This window comes from Teleopsis dalmanni, chromosome 1, assembly GCF_002237135.1.
Source record: "Teleopsis dalmanni isolate 2A chromosome 1, ASM223713v2, whole genome shotgun sequence".
Classification (NCBI taxonomy): domain Eukaryota; kingdom Metazoa; phylum Arthropoda; class Insecta; order Diptera; family Diopsidae; genus Teleopsis; species Teleopsis dalmanni.
In genome coordinates this window covers 152,256,495-152,278,993 of record NC_051846.1, presented here as the reverse complement: position 1 = coordinate 152,278,993, position 22,499 = coordinate 152,256,495, and the positions used below count along the sequence as shown (strand labels likewise).

At 28.2% G+C, this 22,499-nt stretch overlaps 5 protein-coding genes across 5 annotated transcripts; 2 read left to right on the top strand and 3 right to left on the bottom strand.

The window, feature by feature from the left end:
* Positions 1-109: 109 nt before the first annotated feature.
* LOC119669385 (26S proteasome non-ATPase regulatory subunit 8-like) lies at positions 110-1,260 on the top strand. The gene is made up of 4 exons (XM_038079250.1): positions 110-339; positions 423-598; positions 658-865; positions 923-1,260. The coding sequence occupies exons 1-4, from the start codon at positions 229-231 to the stop codon at positions 1,226-1,228; spliced, it is 801 nt and encodes a 266-aa protein (XP_037935178.1). The 5' UTR covers positions 110-228; the 3' UTR covers positions 1,229-1,260.
* A 7-nt stretch (positions 1,261-1,267) lies between these two features.
* Positions 1,268-1,718, bottom strand: LOC119669386. The gene has a single exon (XM_038079252.1). The coding sequence runs from the start codon at positions 1,645-1,647 to the stop codon at positions 1,342-1,344; it is 306 nt and encodes a 101-aa protein (XP_037935180.1). The 5' UTR covers positions 1,648-1,718; the 3' UTR covers positions 1,268-1,341.
* Positions 1,719-1,790: 72 nt separating this feature from the next.
* Positions 1,791-2,516, bottom strand: LOC119668184 (uncharacterized protein C1orf131-like). The gene has a single exon (XM_038077624.1). It carries the CDS (start codon positions 2,390-2,392, stop codon positions 1,832-1,834), a length of 561 nt encoding a protein of 186 aa, XP_037933552.1. The 5' UTR covers positions 2,393-2,516; the 3' UTR covers positions 1,791-1,831.
* A 161-nt stretch (positions 2,517-2,677) lies between these two features.
* Positions 2,678-4,895, top strand: LOC119669384 (nucleolar complex protein 4 homolog A-like). The gene is made up of 7 exons (XM_038079249.1): positions 2,678-2,738; positions 2,885-3,036; positions 3,106-3,223; positions 3,292-3,927; positions 3,989-4,324; positions 4,406-4,599; positions 4,660-4,895. Exons 2-7 carry the CDS (start codon positions 2,899-2,901, stop codon positions 4,774-4,776), a joined length of 1,539 nt encoding a protein of 512 aa, XP_037935177.1. The 5' UTR covers positions 2,678-2,738; positions 2,885-2,898; the 3' UTR covers positions 4,777-4,895.
* Positions 4,896-5,187: 292 nt separating this feature from the next.
* Positions 5,188-8,702, bottom strand: LOC119669383 (phosphatidylinositol-3-phosphatase SAC1-like). Its single transcript, XM_038079248.1, has 10 exons — positions 8,561-8,702; positions 8,388-8,479; positions 7,645-7,976; positions 7,474-7,582; positions 7,228-7,415; positions 7,017-7,172; positions 6,561-6,950; positions 6,330-6,497; positions 5,768-5,869; positions 5,188-5,699 (listed from the first exon to the last, which is right to left on the bottom strand). The coding sequence occupies exons 1-10, from the start codon at positions 8,584-8,586 to the stop codon at positions 5,502-5,504; spliced, it is 1,761 nt and encodes a 586-aa protein (XP_037935176.1). The 5' UTR covers positions 8,587-8,702; the 3' UTR covers positions 5,188-5,501.
* Between the last annotated feature and the right edge of the window lie 13,797 nt (positions 8,703-22,499).

Here is a 22,499-nt window from a genome sequence, read left to right as displayed (position 1 = left end):
AACAATTAGATAACTTGTTAATTTTTAAAGTTGTTAAAAACATATCATTGATATTATTTTCTAATTGATAAAGTAATAGATTAGTAAGTTGTCAAAAATATAATTATTTGACAGTTCATAATTCTCCAAATTCATCGCTGACGTTTAGGAAATACAACAATTAAAAAAAATTTCAATTTTAGCAATTCATTACTAGTTTCATCTTGCTGATTTTTTTTTGAGTTAATAATGTCTGCTGAAATAGTGAGCATTGAAAATTTCTACAAAGAACTTAAATCCGAGTGGATAAAAAAACCAAGGAATTTGAAAAAATGTGGGCAGATTCTTGATAAGTTAAAGGTAGTCAATAAGATGTATAAAATATTCTGCACTATATATATATATATAAGAATTATTCTCATATTTACCCATATATCTTTTAGATTGCACTTACGAAACTCTCTTATTTGCCAACTGGTGATCTGAAGTCTTCAAAACATGAATTAATTTTAGCTCGTGACGTGCTTGAAATTGCCGTAGAATATAGTGTCGCCAACAAAGACATACCAGCTTTTGAACGTTATATGTCCCAATTAAAATGTTACTACTATGATTACAAGTGAGTTATTTATTTATGTGAAATAATATTCTATTATCTATTATCATCTTACATTTTAGACAAGAGATCGGCGAATCAGAGAATATGTACAAATTACTAGGATTAAATTTATTGTATTTATTATCAGTAATTCGCGTCTCTGAATTTCATACCGAATTAGAGTTATTGTCAGCTGAAGTTATTCAAAAAAACCAATATATACGTCCAATATTGGCACTTGAGCAGTATATAATGGAAGGCAGATACAATAAAATATTCCAAGCCAAGGTATGAAATTTGTAGACTTGTATAATAAATGTATATGTATAAGTTACTGATTTCCAGAATTCTGCGCCATCTGAAATATATAATTATTTTATGGATACGTTACTGGATACTGTACGAGACGAAATCGGAGCTTGTATTGAAAAGTCATACGAAAAGATTTCACCGAAGGAAGCTGCAAGGCGTCTTAATTTAAAATCTGTTGATGAAGTAAGAGCAATTGGTCAAAAACGGAATTGGCTTTTAAGTTCTGATGGCATTTATAATTTCATTGATAAAACTGCAAAGCCTAAAGAAATCTTACCAACAATTGAGTTAGCAGAGCAAGCTATATTTTATGCTAGAGAGCTAGAAATGATTGTTTGAGAACTTTTATACAATAACAAATACAAAATATATTCATACATTTCTTTTATTGCATCAATTAATATTACATTAAGAATAAATTATTCTTTGAGATGAAATTTTTTTTGTTTCATTTACTTCTTTATAGCTGATGGTTGTGGGCAACGGAACTTTGCCATTTCAACTTCTGCTTCTGCATAACTAAAACGGTTGAAACAAAAATATTCCATCACTTTATAAGGTGCATTTGGGGCAGCTCCGGGTCCAACTGGGGTGCTGGTAGGTTCAACACAGTTGCTACTAAGTCCTTTCACATTAGTGTTAATCGATGTGGGTGAGCTAGCAGCATTACTGGCTTTCGTAGTCGATTTTATTTCCCCACCCGTTTGACTAAACGCACGATGTACAATTCTGTGTAAAACTCCAAAATTTGCACGCATTTTTATGTTTTAGAAAAATGCTTGTGAAATTCACGTAATCACAATACAAAAACAAATGTCAAAAGCATTGACAGTTGAAAGTGGTGAAAAAGAAAACTAGAAAATTAGAAAAAAGGCAGTCATCTTAAGTTATATTTGCATTTTATTCATTACTAATTAATTATAAATTTAGGTAATATTATTCTTATTTCTTTTTTGATTTAACAACACCATAATTTTGATCTATTCTTGAAACTGGGGCCCGTTTCTTTTTTAGTTTATCCAATTTCGTTTTACTGCGACATTTCACTGAAGCAGCGCCGGTTTGGTTCTTTCCCAATTGATGGAACTTTTTTCTTTGCTCTCTAATATCTTTAAGTCTCTTCCGTTCATCTTTTAATTCCTTATAATTTTTATATGCTTTCTTGGGAGGTTTGGCGCCTAGTTTAACTGCTTGAAAAACTAACATTTTTTTTTGATTTTTGATTACTCGTTGGTTATTCATTGCAAATTTTAAAACTTCATGTCTCGCCGTTTTAATATCAAATTCATTCTTGTCTTTAATTTTATTTTCATTTTGCTTTTCTGTTTTAAATTTATGAATATTTTCGGCAGCATTTTGTTGGTCAATACCATCTCTTGCTGAAGTACTGGCACTAATTTTTGGTTCAATAAAATGCAATGCTTTAAATTCATTACATTTATTTCTTTTAGCATAGGTTAATGAGGCACGAGTTTGTACAGGTTGAAAGACTTCTTCAGCCATTGGATCACAATGATTCCTTTTTATTTATTGTTTGTTGATTTTAACACATGTGCAGCACTTGGTTGTTTACAATTTTTGTATATTCACCACTATGTTGAATTATCTATAGAGTCGTAATATTTTGTACTTCTGTTCTTACTGTATATAATTACATGAATCGGCAACAAAATTAAACGATATTTGATTAAAAAATGTATAAACATTTTTAAAATTCATAATTTTTTTCATATATTTATATATTATATATATTTATTCCGTTAAAACTAATAAAATTTCTATTTAAAATTTCTATTTTTGTATAAATTTACTTAACACAACTCTGCTAGCAGCAGTTGTCGGGGTTGCAGTACGTAGTGTTTATAAATTCTTCCAAAGTAATACAAATTTAAAATAGTTTAATAAGAACCACGTTTAATATTGTATCAATTGTGATTTAAGCGAATAAACAAATTTTCAACAAATATATAATTTTTATGTAATAATATATTTAAGCCTCTTGATAAGCTATGATGGATATTGATGCGAAAACAAATATTTCACAATATAATAAAAATATATCTAAAGAGTTGCGTTCCAAGGCAAACGATTTTCTTAATTCTAGGCGACATGCCAATAATCTTGTCGATATAATTGCATATTTACAAGTAAGTAAATGTTGACAAGTGTTTATTTACTATTTAAAATTATTTTAATATTTTTGTATACTTTTGCAGAAATGCATGGATGAAAATTTACCTACTACAGCACCGATTCTTACTTTAGAAGTGATTTTCAAGGAGTTGCTAAAGAGAAATGAAATGAATGTAGAAATCAACACATCGACAACAAAAGGTATACAACGAAAAATTAAACAAATTTACTTTTATTTAAACAAATATTTGTTTTATTGTAATTATTAGCAGATGACACAGAAACTCAATATCATTCGTGGCTGCTTGAGCGGTATGAAGAAGCATTAGACTTAATATTGAAAAATATTGAACATGAGAAAGCGCATGAGGCCGCGCAGGCTGTTGTTACTTGCATGAAATTGTTGTCCACAGAAGGGAAATATCCGTTATCTAAAAATAATACATATCCTTTCCCAAAGAAAAGATTGCAAAATATATTAAAAAAAATATTGTCGCCTCATAAGCAGCAAACTGCAATAATATATCGATTTAAAGAGTATGCGGAGTATATGGACATAGTGTTTTATAGCTGGAAATTGCTTCATAATTTGGGAAATAAAACATTATTTGCAAATGAAACTTTTGCTTTAAATTACTTGGAATTTATAAATGCAATTCCAGTTACGAAAGCATTGCAAGAAGATGTGAAAATATTATGTGCGCTTAAAAACTTACCTATAGATAATTTTTATGTTTTAATAAAAAAATGGATTAATCGAGTCTGGAATTCATTAATGCAGTGGATTGATAATATACAGGAAAGTGTGCATAGACAATTACTAATAGTATTGTTGGAACGTTTTATGGTACATCTGGATAAACCGGTTCTTTTAACTGATTTTTTAATGGATTCACTAGACTATGGTAATATTAAACTATAACGGTTTTTATCGTTTTTATATTTTAAAATAGATAAATTTTTTAGGTGGCGCTGTAAGTTTATTAGCATTACAAGGCATATTTACATTAATTCAAAAACACAACATAACATATCCAAACATTTATGAGAAACTTTATTCAATGTTTGAACCGGAAATATTCCATACTAAATATAAAGCTAGACTTTTTTATTTGGCGGACATTTTTTTGAGTTCTACACATTTGCCTGAAAGTTTAGTTGCTGCTTTTGCTAAGCGGTTGGCGCGCTTAAGTCTGATTGCACCACCGCAAGACGCTATAATAGTTATGTACTTCATTGGTAATCTATTACTACGGCATTCTGGCTTAAAGCGTTTAATATGTGCATATTCCCCTGCTGAATGTAAGTCGGCCTTCAATATTAAAGTTAAAAACATTAAAAAGAATAATATTTCGAACGAATTTGTCATATTTACATGTTAAGTATCTCGAGATCCATATGTAATGGAAGAACGTGAACCAACTAAATCGAATGCAATAGAAAGTTCGTTGTGGGAAATAATTGCGCTACAAAAGCATGCTGTACCCTCTGTTGCAAATACAGCTAAATTTATATCACAGCCACTACCAACAACGGAATGGGATTTATCAACAGTCTTGGACATTAAAGAAGAAGATGTATTTTGAATTGTATATAAAATGTTCTCTATTTATTACAATATGTTGCTCTATTTTCAGATATTTGATCAAGAAATTGCGAAGAAATCAAAGCAATATGCGCTTGCTTTTGAGCGTCCTCTGGCGTTGGCATTACCTAGAAATGATAAGGTTGTAAAGTATTGGAAGTTATTTTGAATTATTTCATCCATATAACTTTTATATGCTATTAGTTTAGTGCATTATGCATATGTCTTTAAACAGTTGTGTGTAATTGCTTTTTGTTTGGTTTTAAATAATCCTTCAAAAAGGTTGTAAATGTAAATTTTAAAAATATTTAATTAAATATTTGTATATATGTTAAATTCATTTTGTATAATTTAACAAAAATTCTATCTGGAACAAATTAAGTCAGTGCAGCAATCTTTTAAAAATTTGGTTCCATTAGGGTTGATTCGCTTATTTATATATTTGATATTATAAATAATAGAACAAATGTTTACGCTATCTTTAATGCCAGTGATTTACCCATTTAACTCTCAAAAATATTAATTAATATTAATGCTTAATAAGAAAAACAATGAAAAAAAAGAACAATTTTAATCTGGGATTAATTTTTTTTATTAATTTCGTACAGTATATTCGTTTCTGTATGTGTGCGGTACAGTATATTCGTAGCTTAGAAAACGTTTTACTACATAAAATGTTTTGCAATTTAGTGTAAAATACTCGTACATAAGATTGATTACCTTTTCAAATGAAGCATTAGAAAGAAATTTAGATTTGTTTGTTAACTACAATTTAATTATTTGAATGAGCTTTCGTGTGTAAACATTTTCTTAACATAAATATAATTTTTGCTACTACTTATTACTTTGCGTACTTGGTATTAAACACAAAAAATGTCCGTCGAGTCAGTTATGCTATGCTTCAATTTTGATGGGAGGAAATAACCGCGGCCAATCAACGAACTCAATACCATAATGTAGTATGCCACTAGTACTGACACCAATCATTGCACCCCAAAATAGAATAAATAATAGGCTTTCTGTATCGAATTCTGCAGGAAAAACGGCAGATATGAAGAACATTGCGACTGCGAATACAAACACAGATGGGAACTGTTTCAAACAAAAAATTTTTCTTTTAGACATTTTTTTTCTAACATTTAAGAAGTCCTAATACATACCGTATTATAACGCCAGCCTTTTTTGACTACAAGCGGTGATGGTATTAAATTCCCTTCACTGTCGTTAACACTATAATTGCCGAGGAATAAATCGATGCTATCCTATTAAAATAAAAATTGATATTTATGTTATTAATTAAATGCAATTTCATGCTATACACATAATCAATTAGCATAATAATTCAAAAAACCTGTTAAGATTAAAAAATTATAATAGTTTATTGCAATTTCTATATTTGGTTGTTATCTTTTGAGACAAAAAGATAAAAGTAATAAAAAAAACGTGCAATTTTAACAACGAACGTTTTATGGAGCTTTGGCTTGTTCGGTTAAAACATACGAAGACATTGCTTCTCATTTGACGGGTTCATATATATAATTGAGTTTTGGTTATAAATTGATGATAAACTTCTTTCGTTTAATTTTTATTAAAAATTAAATATTTTTGTAAGTTTTGGAAAATTCTATTTTGTATATAGTTTATACAAACTACATTCTAACAATTTGTAAGCTTCGGTAGAAAACTTTAATACAGTAAAACAGCACATTGAAAAATACGCACCTGTCTAAAACCATCAGAAAAGTTATTATAATAGTAACGTGTCAAAGAATTGGATCCATCTTGTAGAAGACCAGCTTTAGTACGTTTTCCAGTGCGTGTGAAATCGGTTTTTAAGGCACCAGTTCCAGAATATTGTAATGAAATAAGATCTGCATTATCAGCCCAAACCTACAATCAATATAATTAATGCATATTAGTAGATTTACAGCTTAATACTTAATATTTACTTACTGCTTTGAACAACGCTTCAAACTGTGGAGAAGCGTTTTCAACTTTTTGCCCAATGCTTAGTATGCCAAGTTTTTGAAGTACATGATTCAAAGATCGTTTTGCCAACATACTTTGCACAACATTTGTGCGATCTAAGCAATCAATGCAATTTGTACGAAAAACTCCTTCTTGCGCCGAAATAAGACCCCCATCATCACGCAAATGAAATACTGCAAATTCTTCTTGTTCGTGTGCCACTCTATCAATAAGTATATTAAGCCGATCCCAACGCATTTTTTTGCATTCCGCATGAAAGTCGAACGCTTCGTAACGTATGTTGGAATTATCCAATTGTTGTGTGAAGTTTCGATAGGCATTCTCCAAAGCACCTTCATGTCCTTTTTGATCAACCTTTAATTTTTAATGATAATGATTAGTGAGTTCATTTATAGTGATATCATGTGTTGTATATAGTACTAAATTGATTAAAACTTGTCTGCCATATAACATGATTTGTTCATCAAAATGCTTTGAAAACGCTAAAAGGTGATCCTTTCCAGGTATAAGTTCAGGTCTAGGTTTGTAACGCAGATTGGGTAATTGTCGCCAGAAGAACGGCATACTACCACGAGTCTACGATTTATAAAAGTTTAGAATCTAATATTTATACAATTAATACTAAGCAAACCTGCACAAATGAAATACGTTGTCCACTGAATTCAATGATTTGTTCAGTTTCTACAAAATTTGCCACTTGCCCAAGATCGTTAATACCACGACAGAAAAATCTTGTGCCTGCTCGGTGCGTTGATCGACGGGATACAATTGACCAATGAAACGTTTGACCATTAACTTGAACTTGGTTGATGGAAACGACTAAAATAAATCAAACACATTAAATTATGTGCCATAAAATAATGGGGAACCAACTTACAACCCAATAATAATGGTAGTTGAAATTTTCTCATTTCGGAGCAATTGAAATTTTTCAGCAAATAAGCATTCCATATAAATCTTTGATCTGCCCGTTCCAGTACACCATTCTAGATATAGAATATATATATTTTATATTTTTAGCAATATAAAATTGTTAAAAGCACCTTACTTGTAAAGAGTCTGGTGGCATATCATACAATCTTTGGAGTGTATGGGATAAGTCGTATGCGTAAGAAAAGTAAAAATAATTTGTGTCAAGAGTTTTCCGCATCATACGTAAATATATTTCATTTTGTTCGCGTTGTTTTAACGTTAAATGTGTATTAGTTGGAATGTATGGTAAAATATCATAACCTGCTAGCCTCCATATTGTCATACCATTCAAAAGCCCGACGAAGAGTCTATGTGTTGCGATAATGAGGTAATCTCCACCAATTAAGTGTATAGTGCCCAAAACACCACATATCCGTCGCGTTGGATTTTGGTTATTAAACTGGGAATCTATATAAAAATTTACTTATTGAGTATTTCTTTAAAAAAAAATTTTTTTAAGTATATACGAGTTATTATAAAAATACATTCAATATAAAAATGATAGTTTAAAATCCCTTTCATAAAACATTTTCATCATTTGCAAAATGAAATCTTTTGATTATATTTGAAATATAAATCATTTTCAAAATATTTAAAGTTTATTGAAAATGTTTAGAGTATTTCTTTGCGACATATTTTTCGAATATAAATTGTAAACTTTTTGTATTTTTCTTACAGTTACTGAACTTCGATTAAGTTACTAAACTGTCCTGATAGAAAGTACTAAACCGATTTGCATCATATGTGACCATTTAAGTGGTCTCATAAACCATCTAATCTAGTTTAAGTGGTTGCAAATGTAGGTTTTTCTATACTTACATTGCACTTTTGATATACTTGATAATCTATCAATGACCAATAATTCACTTTTAGTGTTGGGTTCAATATAAAAGTGTTCCGGCGTTACATATCTGCAAAAGCAAAAAAAAAATCAATATCTCAAGTGCAATTAATAAATAAGCACTAGCTTTTGAACCTTGAATGATACTTACAAGTACATGTCATCGTGAACTTCCATTTCTATGATGATGTGGTACAACTACTTTGTTTTGCTTAAAGCTTTCTTTTAATTTGGTACAAATTCAAAAACTTATACAATACTAAAAACATTTAACAAAGCTCGTCTGGACACAACTAAAAATAATAATTAACAATTATCTCGTCATTAAAGGTTAATAAAAAAATAACAGCCGACAACTGATAAAACACAATTTTTTGATGAAGTTTGACGTTTTAAAAGTCATATTAGTGCCATCTAGCCGTCCGTAGCTAGCTGACATTCTCAAATTTAATTGATTTAATTTAAATGTTACCATATTTTTTTAGGAACCATGTTTTATCATATTAGCAAATACCGTTATAAATATTATTTAAAGTGACATTCTGGAATTTTTTTCAGTGACAGAAACATAAAATTTTTTTGTTAAACTTAATCTATATTTGAAATTGATTTCAGCAAAATAAATCACAAAATCAAAACAACATTAATTCATCATGCAATGGTGTTTCCGTTTACTATATACATAAATCAATTGATTGTAATTGTTTACACTATGTTATATTCTGTAATTTTTCTAACTAATTTTAAAAATGATCTGTAACAATAGATCAAAATTATTCTTTTATTATTAAAAATTATATTTTAATTTTTAATATTTTTAGGTACGTATGTAGGCAGATTACTATCTACCTACATTCATAATTCCTTTTCATGTGTTCGCAATCAGCTACGACAATCAGTTGTGTTAGAAGATATTTATAAAGATATTATATATAAAACATAAATTAAAAATACAAAACCAACAAATTTCTTCAAACCTTTCATAACATAAGCACTTATTAAATAAGTGAACTTGAGACTATTCTAGTCCAGTAAAAATAAAAATTGCTTAATATTAATAAATTCAAGAATTTCATTTTAAGAAATATATATCAACTTATAAAATTTATTTCATATCTTCATAATAATTATTGTCAAGAAATATTTTTTTATTTAAATATTTCACGACAAAAATAAAAATTATTCACAATCAAATTTTCAATATGTTTTTACTATAATTATTCCCAATAAATATATTTATTTGCCTAAGCGGAATTGTTGATAACAAGATTAACAATTAACAAGATTTTTATCCTGTGTAATAACTATTGATAGTAAGCAGTAGTGAAAAGGACCGCATAATACGGTCTGAGGTAATGCCACCCAAGTTTTGTTTGAATATAAATATGAATTCTAGTTATACAACAACAAATAGAAACATACTAAATGGCATTTTTATAATTTTTTAAGTATTTTATATTAAACTTTACATTTTAAAGAATTCAAATAATTTGTTTAGAATATATATTTAATTTAAATTTTACTTCCTTTTAATTAATTTAGTCAAATTAAAAAAAAAATATAGTTTTTCTTTAATACATAAAATTGTTGCTGTTGTTGTTGTGATTTGAGTTAGTGCTATTGCGCACTTTTACTCTATTGTGGCTGAGGGGCTTATCCCTGCCCCACACTAAACTTTAACTATACTAGTATCATTATCATTTATTTATTTTTGTATATACATTAAAAGTATAAATTTATATAAATAAAAATAATTTTTAATAAATAAAAGAAAATAATTAATTTAAAGATTTTTATAGAGATCGTTAGTTATTCATCCCAAAACAGAATGAAAAAAATACGTCTTAGATAAGTATAAGCGGATCATGGTTAAGATATATTTTATATTATGAACTATTCTTTATATACTCCAATAACTACTACAATTGTTATTGAAGAGCAAGACTTTCTTTAAATAATTGCCTAATGCATAATGATCTATTAGTACGCTAACAACAAGTACTGGTGTATACAAATGGGATTAAAGTCCTTCTAAAATGGTCCTTTAGTGCTTTGGATATTTTATTTTTTTATATTAGATAATGATATTTTATATTGTGAAGGTACTCTACTGCAATCAACCCTCAAAATAGGTACCTTGCCTTAATTCTGAAATTAGATATAACTGACAAAGAGGAAAGGAAAGAGGTATATAGGCTATACTCATCATCCCGTTTAAAATAAATGCACAATTCCGTATAGCTGTGTTTGCTTCTCTCTTTTTGTTATGCAAAATTGCTTTAGTAGGAAAAACACCAATGTTAGATTTACAAAGATAAAACCTCTGAGTTCTACAATAAAGAAAAATTGGTTATGGTTAAAAAATGACAGAAAGTTGCGGATCTGATCTTATTTAGACTGAATTTAATATTAATATATTATGATTCAAATTTCATGGAAAATGTGCCAAATACTACACATATATGGTTGATTATATACTATATGTGTTTGGAATCTTTTTTGTTTAAATTTTGAGTATGAAAAGAATTTTTAAAAAATAGTAAAGCAATAGGAAATTGAACTAAGATTGGCAGAGTTTTCAGATTTTTTGTTTGGACATTTAATGCCTTAATACTAAAGTCTATATTAATTTGGATGTATATATAGTTTAATATAGTTGATATTCAAATACGTATAAAAATTAATTTACCAATCAAATTTTTTTTTTCAGAAAATAATTTTAATAACACTTATAACGAAACTATAAAATAATTTGGCGAAACTACTTAGATAATGAATCATCTTATTGTGCAATATGAATTATTATTTTATAAACTTGTTAACGGAAAATTAATTCTATAAAATTCTGTTAATAATATGAATATATATATAAATCTACTATAATTTTCAATAAAATAAACCCAATCAACTCAACCTTAAAAACACGAACACTCATCTTTCAAAGTTGAATCGATACAAGTTTTTTACAAACATCTCTAATGGTTCTATTTTTTTTAATGATAAAAGACTTATTTATAAATCTATTTATGCATATTAACCGGAAATATTTAAATATTCAAGTATCATCATCATTTTATGTTATATCAAAATACTAAGTCCATTATGTCAAATGATTTCTTTCTACTTATTTTGTTTTTATGTATCCACAAATTGTCTCTATGTATATGTACATATATACATATTTATTTATAGATATATGTATAAAATAGTATGTGATATATGGTAAATAGAGTATGTGTCATTTTAATTTTTAAAGGACTTAGCCATTTACAGAATTCACACAGTTGGGCAAAATATCTGATCAGCATCAAGTCATTTAAGTAAATTTTTTTACATTTAACTCTACTTGGTAATTTGGCAAGTTGTGGAGATGAAATTGCATGACTCCAAAGCAAGGTGGAAAGCAATATTTGTTTTAATTAATGTTACTATATTCTATTTACACTGATTATTATTAATAAGATATAGTGAGAGAGAGAGAGAGAAAGATAGAGGTATGACTACTGGTGGACTAAATAGTAGCTAGCTGTGGGCGGATAGAAGACTATAGGTCATATGCAATTTACCACATTAATTTTGTAATTTAGTATTAATTTAGTATTAGTATTATTCCTTACTTCCATATACATACTATATTCCTGAAAACCAATAAACTCCGATTTCTTACAAACACGATTTTACAAAATGCAACAAGACTTTCGCACGAAGAAGGGATGAAGTGTAATCTGCAGTGAAGAATCTGAATACATTTGCAGTGGATATGTTTTTCGCATTGTTGCTTGTTGGAAGCGATAATGGGTCTGTAATACATGCATGAATGTTATTTCATTCCTGTGTCGATCCATCTTTTTTTTATGTTTCTAATATATGTATATTAAAACATGAAGATGCTATACTATATATAATAGTAATAAAGAAGTTTAAAAAGTTATATCGGTTCAAAAATGATATAATATAACGAATTGTATTTTATTTGTATATATTATATCGTATGATGTACAAATTTTTAACGAGTTCGATAAAAAACTGGCTAAGAAATCAGGAACAAATTGTCTATGAATTTAATCATAAGGGTAATTCTTTTACAACATAATTTAATAATACGTTATGTATTAATTCATTGCCAAGTAATACTAATGTTTCAGTTTGATCGAACTCGGTACCAAAATCAAGAAATTGAAAACTTTGAAAAGTCTGAGTAAACACTTAGCAAATCTTGTTTTTAGGTTACGTTATGGATTGAATATAGAATTCGGCAAATTTTATATTCGCCTGTTTAAGATAAACATATCTTTTGTAATTTCATAAGGTCAACACGATTTCACAAAGTTAATAAGCAACGATAAGGGAACTAAGATAAATACTTAAAATAGGTATAAATAAAATAAAACATGTGAAATACCAAACAAAACCTTTAAATTTTGCTCACGAAGTCTCCGAATAATTTCACTGCGAATAATAACCGCAAATCTGGATATTCGAAAAATCCGATTTAATTTTCAACTCCGGACGCTTCGTTTATTATCCGATTAATCGGATTCTCCGGATACTCCGTAAAACCGAATACGAACAGAACTAGTTCAAACCTATTTCAGAATCAATTGCAGAGCTCGTTTCTAATTAGTGTAGCGAATATAAGTAGGGTGAAAGTGGGGGGAAATATTGTGACACGTTAGATTGTATATACCATAAGTGCATGTTAACTATTTCAGGAGAACTCTAATTTGGACTAGTAAACCACTTTGCCGTTAAATGGAACAGATGTTATATTTAATGCTTATACTAGTGATGTGAAACAAAGATTTTAGGACAGGGACCTCAGAGTGAATGTGCGCTTACTAGCAAGGGCCGAGCAGTGGCAGTGCAAATATGTAATATTTTTCTCTTTTTCAATACAAAAAAAGACTGTTGTAAATATGTAAACAAACTTTTATTATGCTTCAAGATTTGGCCCTATCGGGCAGTATGGGTGGCCTTATAAATTTTTATTCCATAAAGAAAGAAATTTAACAAAAAAACAATATGGCAATGTTTTAAATATTGTATTTAAATTAACAATCAATATATAGCATGTTTCAATACATTTTATCTTTATAAACGTACTAACTATAGTCTAACCATAGAAAAAGTAAAAAAAATTTTAAATAAATATTTTTACAATTTTGGTACTTGCCACATTGGTTGTAAATACATTTGTGTGATTGCCACACCTAATAATGGCGGACTTTATTGAATTTCGGTATTTTTGATGAGATGATCAATTATTAATTAAACACTACATGTGGTAGTTGGTATATATCAACGGTTCCCATGAGTAAAATCATTATTATTATTGCTTCATTGTTAACCAATTATTTACAAATACTGAAATTATACAAAACAATTATGTATTGTTTAATTTTTATTTTTAAAAATAAAAAAATTTAATGAATTTGTTTGTTTCGTAATTTAAATTAAAAATAATTAAAAAATTCATTTATTATGTAAATAATGTTCTAATGATATTCTTCAATTTCAAGGGATATTTTATTTTAAGTGGCTTAATAACCAATTACATACTTAATATGTAATTGACGTAATTAAAGATTCCTTTAGTTTAGCACGAAGTTAATTGATGTTAAACATAATTATAGATTTTTTTGTCTAGACATAAACATCTTAAATGGTTTTCAACAATAAATGTTCTTGTGATAAGTTTTGGAATTCGGCCTTCAAAACATCATCAAGCAGTTGATACTAGGACAATAGACTTCATTATTGAACAAGATGTAAAGATGAAGACAATAATGAATTTAAGCAGGTGTTAATTTAAAATTGATGTCATACGATATATGGTAGTCGTACAAATTGCTAAATATTTATCGCAAAGTTCTTGAATTTGATGATTATAATGATTGTGTACTCTACTTGCTGTAATCTCCGAAACTGAAATACAATAATGTGCTTATATATTCAAGAACCCGATAAGGTAAGCTATGTTTTTATAGGTGTCTACTTCAAGGCAAATTAGTATCTCAGTTGTTCAGTTTATAGAACGATTAAACATTTTTGTTCATATAGTCTGTGAACTGATGTTGAGGCATTTATTTATAAATAATACATACGAATATGGACCATATAAAATTATTTTTATAGTTTGTTATCTTGATATGGTTGTCATACAATATTTTGTTGCAAATAAATATTTTAAAAATAAAACTTATGGTTTTTGATATATTAAATTATATACAAATTTTTTATGTAAAAAGCTTTTATGTTTTTCCATCTATTAGATAGATTAAAATAAGTATTTAAATATTTTTATTGTTTGAATTTATTGTTCTTATTATGAAAATAATTGTTTAAAATTTTAATTTTATTATTAAGTTCCTAATTTTAATAAGAACCTAATAGTTCTGGCTAGTCAGTTAGAAAAAGAGCCATATCGGATGGAGTAGAGTTTTTTCATCATCCGTAGAGCCACAATACTGATAAAAGTCAGGGTTGAAGTAGTTGAAGTAAATATTGGAGAGCAACATGTCTGCTTTGTCAAGTTCATCTGTTTTAAATCGATAAGCCTAGACAACTCATTAAAATAATTCTGGTGTTCTCGAACTTAAAGACACGTTGGTGTTCAGCTGTTTATTCCTCAACTATACAAACTTAAGTGTGTACAAAAATTTGTTTACATTTTGATTTTGTTATCCTTACTAGCCTTTGAGGAATAGCATTTTACAAGAAAGTATAAACTGTAGTGAGAAATAGGTTTTTTTTTGCGTTTACACCTAATTTTTGAGGAATCGACCCCTAGGACTACCTTGCTGCTTATTCTTTGCATCTATCTGAAAGATACTATAATTGTGAGGTAGTCGAAACGAGACGTTAAGATTTAAAAAAAATATCACTGCCGATTATGTCATTTATTTTCGAGGTTTCAGTGTGAATTTCAATCCTATTAGCAGGTAATACTCTAATTATACAATCCTCGTTATTGTGTCTTGAAGAGTTTTTTTTATAACATTTCAACTTCCATCTTTACCAACAGTATAGAACTTTTCAAGCAAACTTATTTTGTTGCAGATCACAAAATACCAATTATATGATTAATTGGTACATTCTTGAATAAATCTGCTTTACAACTATCCGACTCTGTTCAAAGACTTTTGTATAATTCTTAGTCAAATTCTCAAAACCAAATATATGATATATGATTTACATAATATATAAAACGGTATATTTTTAAGAAAAATAAGTTAATTTGTTTTTTAAAGCATCATTCAATATTTTACTATAATTTTATCTTAAGACAGTGGTGTATCCGGGAGTGAGAAAAGGAATTCTAGACAGTTAAGCGTGAAAAACGATTTCACTATAAGAGTGACAGTGACGAAAATATAGAGAAATCTGGAATAGAAATATGAAAAGCAAGTCAAGACTTTCTTGAATTACCATTGCGAAAGTGAAATGATGTGGTTTTTAATTATATTAATGGTTAAAATTTACAATAAATATACAAGTTGTATTTCAAAATAAATAGAATTTTGGGGACGTTCCAGATGGGTAAAACCTTTAAAAATTTCGTTTGGAGAAGTTAAAAGCGACGACAATCTTGATATGATTTTACGATCATTGCATGTGTGGCATTCTCCATACGGAGTTCTTACCACAAGCCCAAATTATGAACAAGTAAATTTATCTTAACGATTTGAAATATTTAACACATTGTATTTGTCGTATTTGACCAAATATTGCGCAGAAGAAATTTGGTGTTAGTTTCATGATTATGTGCCATCTCATTGATCAACAAATATGACTGGTTTTTCGCCTAATAATCACCTTTTCGGAAAAATGTGTTTGCTTATAATTATGGACGCATAATTATGGAGGACTTCTTGCGGGGGCACGAACGATATTTCGGCCTGTGATTTAAGATACTTATCTAACATGCTTTCAGATTGTCAAGCTGTCTTGTCTCGTGGAATCAGATGTGAATTATTAGGAATAACATAAATAGTTTGTGCGAAACAAAAGCTTTTTTGTTCTTAAAAAGTTCAGTTTTCTTTTCAAAAGTTTGCTTTGTAATACTCGTATTTATTACTTTTTTTAATTGAGCGACAAAAGAGATCTACTTACTTCTTACTACGAAACTACTAGTACACTATTTTGAAATGGTAATAGGTAAAATATAAAAGCATTTTATACATATGTGAATATATGTATGTGAGTATCGTCCTCGAAGATCTTTATTTAAAAGTTGATTTTAATTTAATCATCTTATGGACTAAATTTTGTATCGAGATATATTTCATTTTATTATTTCATTGTTACATTTATAAATATAAACATTAAAGAAGTGATTTATGGTGAGGGAATTAATCAGTCCAAAAAGTTATATTTGGATTAACTGACCATATAACTGTCATACTTGGGGTTTGGGAACATTATTGCTTTAATTTCCAGTATATAATTTTTTGGCTTTAAGTATCAAGAATTGAGATCTGAATTGAGGTTTAACTGACGATATAGCTGTTATCATTGGGCTTTCTGAACATTATTGCTTTAATTGCCAGTATAAAATTTTTTGGCTTCAAGTGTTAAGAATTGAGGTCTGTCAAATTTGAACCGTGGACTCGCGTCACACAATTAATTTGCGTCATTTAAATTTCAAGGTTTGTTAATTTTTTAATAATTAAATTTATTTGTAAACAACAATTGCATTTACTGTACATTTCATAGAAATTTAATTAACGATTGTAAATTTTTTTCTTTCAAATTTATATATATAATAAAACTTTTCCACTATTTGAAGTTGGATTTCTTGTCATGGAACACAAAGGTTTTGATTACTAAGATTCAATGAATAATTGCTTACCGGAATATTTTTGAAATCATTGTTTATGGTTTCATAAGTTTGTAAATTAAAATATTTAACATTTTAATATGATTTTATTAGAATTTAATTTTCATTTTTAAAAAAAATCATTATATTATAGTTATTAGCTATATTATGAATGATATCGCTTATTACCAACGATGTCTATTATATGATTAAGGTAAATACATCCATATTTACAGTAATAACTAATATTATAAATACTAAATTTAATTGTTATTATATTAATTGCAGAAATATATATTTATTTTGAACTATCAATTTGTATCTAAAATTATTGTTAAGAACTTATTCATTATATTAAATTTAATATCTTATATCTAATACTGCTTGAGAGTTCAGCGCGTGGTTAGGTGTTGAAGCGCAAAGGAAGTTAACCATTAGTGAATGGTAATGTGAACCTACAGCTGTGAGTTAGCCAAAGAATGTTGTCTTTTTGTTGGCATAACTGCCACTTATATAACCTGAAGGTCGTGTTGTATGTTGCAGTTCTCTTCGATGTGTTAAAACAAGTGTCAAGATTTTCAGTTGAATATGCAAGACTTTACTTGACTCGCTACAAACTTGATTTGTTGCAATGTCTTGCAATTAAAAAAATCGAAGTAATGAATTTCAATGAAAACAATCCAAAGTGACTCATTTGGCTGCTGTTTGGTAAATGCGCAAATAATCTGAGTAAACTAATAGAGAGTTTTTTTTAAAAATATGAGAATCATTATTTACCTAAACATGTGCAATATTTTTTATGAAATATTTTATAAAAACAGTTTTTATTATATAAATTCTTTTCAAACGTGTTTTATTATCTGAAGAAAATAAGTTCCATGGTTTATATATGGATAAATCGTTGCAGTTTTTAAAGTAAAGTTGCTTATAAATTTCATTTTGATTTAATTTTAATAGTAGGTTATACAAGCAGAAATACTATATAAAATATATAATTGAAATAATTACAAAGCGGCAAATACAAATACTTTGTCTCCATATATAACTGTTATACTTTCAGCTGTACTTCTATCAGGAATTTATGGTTTCTATATAGCTTTTTCAGTTCTTTCTGGGTCATGTTATTGAAATTATGTTATCAAAAAATTATTCCCTTTTCTTGCACTATAAACACTTTCATAAAAATTTTTCGGATATTAGACGTAATCGATCTGTGATCTATAATTTGTTGGTAATGTTGTTATCTTATATGTGATTTTGTTGAATTGTAAGTTAGTATAAATATGAAGCCATGGTTCCTAATTATTAAGGCCAAAGCCTTCATTTGTGTATCAAGGGAAAAAGATTGTGTTAGGACGAAGGACGAAGAGGCTGTATGTTATGCATCCTTTGTTTTTTCCCATAAATATGTAATCTAGGCATCTAGACACACCTTCTTCATAAGAGGCACAGCTCGAAATCTTTATATTTTGAGTTAATGTATGGAACTTGCTTTTAGTTTACCTGTCTACCAACACGTAAAATTCCACTTTATTTTTATTATTGCAAATTGTCGAAAAAGACAATTATATCTCTTTTGTTGTTAGGAATGACGCTACGCTGCAAAACATTTCTCGCGTTTTTTGAAAATTGACGAATTTCGAGTTGCGCACCTTTTGAAGAGGGTGTGCGACATGTTATGAAAATGGATAAAAAGGATAGATAATCAGATTGCCTATCCAAAGAAAGCGTCAGCTAATATTCGAAAGTCAAATACTGATGTAGATCGATGAATTAAGAATGACAGTTATGAGTACACAACTTGAGAACGACAGCAATAAAGAAGCAATAAAGGGGATAAAGGGGAAGAAGTTATGCAATCTATAAAAACGAAAGTTTTATGTATTTAAGATCATCACGCAAAAATTACTAGATCTATTTTGAAAATATTTAAAAATTTATCAGTTTGAAACAGTTTTTGATATAACAAGAATTGCACATATTTAGGCATGAAAGAAACGACACTTTTTTATTAAGTAATTTAATTTTATTTAAAGTAATTTTCAAATATTTGGGCATTTAAAAATTTGTACTGGAGAGCTACTAATAACTAAAGTGGATGCAACACAGTACCAATACACTCTCTAATAACTTTTGTCGGAGTTGTGCATCTTCAGATTCAAAGAAAATTGTATTCTATTTATTTGCCAGTGCTAAGCTTTTGAGAAAATTCTTCAGACTTAAATCACAATACTTATTTAACCCAATTTGGACCAAATTCGTACTATTGAGCTGTTTTAACTAAAGCGGATGCAACTAAGTACCAGTACACTCTCTAATAACTTTTGTTAGATTCATGGATCTTCAGATTCAAAGAAAGCCGTCATCGTTTAAAATTAGAGCGATAGTCAAGTTTATAGATTTATCAGATTGGTGTCCTTTTACTTGAATGGCTTAGTTCCGAATTTTCAAAGGGACGTTGTTTGTGAACAAGATGGTTAGGGTATCTTCAAGTCTGGTGTCTCATCCATTCACAAATGGTCAATTTTTGAGCTTGAGTAAGCTTTGGTGTTACATTAATCTAATCTTTGGTGCTACACTAATCTAATCTAACTTAGGTGACTGCATTAGATTTATCTATGATGTATGAAATCTGAATCAACAATTTAAAAAGGGTTTACAGTCAAATATATTATATTTATTAAAATTTATTGATATTGTGTTTAATCAGTACTAACTTTGTAGGTGGTTCTAATCCCTAAGGTGGTACTAATATTAATAGTAGCAAATATATTATATTTATTAAATTTTATTGATATGGTGTTTGATCAGTACTAACTTTAACCGCAATTGTCTAAAACTTTATCAAGTTTGTTGGGTTAGTTATTATTATGAATATAGAAAAAGTATGAAAATTCTTATTTGGAGTTCAGAGAAGTTGTAGGTGGTACTAATACTAATCAATTGATGTACATAAGAACTCTCTTACCTCAGTGGTGTAAACAGAGATAGCAGAGCATGTTTTCAGAATGAATTTTCAGTTAGCTTTAAAATAATATATTTTACTGAAAATATGAGCAATAATGTATATTAAACTTGAAGAAGTTTAACTTTGAAGAATTTTTTTCGCATTTTTTAATTACGAATTAAAATAATATCTAATATTTTTTGGGCCATTGAATGAAAATTGCGCTAAAACATTTCAATTTAATTCGACGATTTAATAATGATTCAAAAGTCTCAAGCTGATACTGGAATCGCTAGTACTCGCATGTTGTAACATAATTTTTTACCGAATTCATTAGAAGGTCAAAAGCCTTTGTTTTGTTTTTGTTAGCGCCAGCGACTTTTAACGCTATAAATAGAAAAATATGCAACTTTGTTTCGTGTAAAAAAAAACAAGATACGAAATATTTTATCTTTATCTTAATGGTGAGCAATCCAATGACCATATTGTTCATATCTTTCTCGTACAAATTATTCACTCGAATGATTTATTATAAAATCTTAGCTTTGTTATATTTTGTATGCATGAAATCAAAACGAGAAAAAGGTTCAAGAGATAAAATAATTACTTAAATGTATCTTTTACCGTTGCAATATTTAGGAAAATAATACAAATATTTCTGTTTGTTGTCTTTAAAAGATACTCAAAACTGTTTTCAATCTTAAAATAAAATAAAACTAAACAATAAAACTGAAAAAAATGGAAATGAGACAAAAGCAGAAACAAAGTTTAAAGCATTTTTATTTAAGAATTGGAAATATTTATTTAAATCAAAACAAAAGATTTACGAAGGAACTGTAAATTTTACAAAAGAAAATTGGTTTTTAAAGCTTCTACATTTATGTTGTAAATTATTACAAATTTTAACCTATGGATGTTTTTATATTTCTTGTTTATTTATATTTCATTCATATTGTAATTAATTGAGATAACATAGCAATATTAAACATGTTCTTATATATGTTAATTCTATTCTTCAAATAATATATTTATTTTTATTTCACAAAAAAATCCAAGAATACAATACAATGCTATACTTATTACTCCTAGTTGGTATTGTCCTATACGCTTAATGAGATTTACCGACTTTCTGGTAATTATTTGTACTTACTTTCCTGGTTTTAGTGAATGAGAACTAGCCACGAAATTATAATATGTATGTACTGTCAGCTCTCAGAACCAACAATATTGATACTAATATTATGCATCTTCTCTGTTTTTTTCTATACATTAAAATTGAACTGTACTAACAAGCTAAGATTCATGTTATTGAGTTAGCACTAGAGTTAAACTTACTAAAGCATTATAATATATCCATATCTATATATTTAGCCAAATAGCCATCAAAGCAGAAACTGACCAGAAAAAACATTGATGGGAACCTGGTCACAATGAGCAACAATGAGTTCATAGACAAAGTCGGGACGGACAATTCAATATTGTGGACTGCCATTTTGTTGTGGAATAAATAAGCACTCAATTGTCTTTGATAAAAAAAGTCTCTACTGGCACAACATTTTACATTACCGCCATCATCTGTGTTATCATCTAAGATGAGTCTATCTAAGGAGAAAGATGAGTTTTCTTATCACATTCTTTGTGTTGTTTCGCACTTAATTTCAACTAGGAGGAGAATTATAGGTCGGGCGGCCCAAGATTGACAATTTTTCAAGAGCAAAGTTTTCTGTTTAGCTTGGTTCAGTTAATAACACGGAAAATCAATAATGGCTCTGTGATTTCCTCCGTTGAGGATTTAAGTAACTTTTGATAGTACACTATTATAGGTGGGATCACATTACCTAAGTACAGGAATTCAATGGAATATTTCTTTTAGAAATATTCTATATTCTTTTACTCACATGCAAAACTCTCGTTTTGAATTTATTATATGTTCTTTTTCACAATCATTCTCTTAAAGTTAATTACTTTTACTTTATTATACGAATGTATGTCAGCAGAATTATCAGTTGCAATATAGAAGAAAAATAATATTTACTCTGCGATATTCAGATACTGGTTGTCGTTATTATAGTAGTTATGATAGTGTTTATGATAGTGGTTCTAATAGTTGTTATGAAAGTTGTGGTTTTAATTGATTAATCTCTTTATATTAATAAGATTGAATTGAACAAGTAGTTCTATGTATTTCTGCACTTGATAGCTCTCTCGACCTGTAATTAGGAATTGCAATCAACGGTTTTGTAGTGGTTGGTTTTTTACAGAATCTGTGTGGCTGAGAATAAATTACTGCCGTTGACATATTTTTAATTTTTATTTTTAAATCCA

Excerpts from the sequence above, each read along its gene's own strand:
- LOC119669385 (XM_038079250.1), top strand. The coding sequence starts at position 229 with ATGTCTGCTGAAATAGTGAGCATTGAAAATTTCTACAAAGAACTTAAA. Across the intron at positions 340-422 it reads AGATTCTTGATAAGTTAAAG|ATTGCACTTACGAAACTCTC; the intron begins GTAGTCAATAAG and ends TATATCTTTTAG. Across the intron at positions 599-657 it reads TGTTACTACTATGATTACAA|ACAAGAGATCGGCGAATCAG; the intron begins GTGAGTTATTTA and ends CTTACATTTTAG.
- LOC119669383 (XM_038079248.1), bottom strand. The coding sequence starts at position 8,586 with ATGGAAGTTCACGATGACATGTACTT. Across the intron at positions 7,173-7,227 it reads AACGTATTTCATTTGTGCAG|ACTCGTGGTAGTATGCCGTT; the intron begins GTTTGCTTAGTA and ends TATAAATCGTAG. Across the intron at positions 6,951-7,016 it reads GACAAGTTTTAATCAATTTA|GTTGATCAAAAAGGACATGA; the intron begins GTACTATATACA and ends TAAAAATTAAAG.
- LOC119669384 (XM_038079249.1), top strand. The coding sequence starts at position 2,899 with ATGATGGATATTGATGCGAAAACAAATATTTCACAATATAATAAAAAT. Across the intron at positions 3,928-3,988 it reads AATGGATTCACTAGACTATG|GTGGCGCTGTAAGTTTATTA; the intron begins GTAATATTAAAC and ends TAAATTTTTTAG. Across the intron at positions 4,325-4,405 it reads TGCATATTCCCCTGCTGAAT|TATCTCGAGATCCATATGTA; the intron begins GTAAGTCGGCCT and ends TTACATGTTAAG.
- LOC119668184 (XM_038077624.1), bottom strand. The coding sequence starts at position 2,392 with ATGGCTGAAGAAGTCTTTCAACCTGTACAAACTCGTGCCTCATTAACC.
- LOC119669386 (XM_038079252.1), bottom strand. The coding sequence starts at position 1,647 with ATGCGTGCAAATTTTGGAGTTTTACACAGAATTGTACATCGTGCGTTT.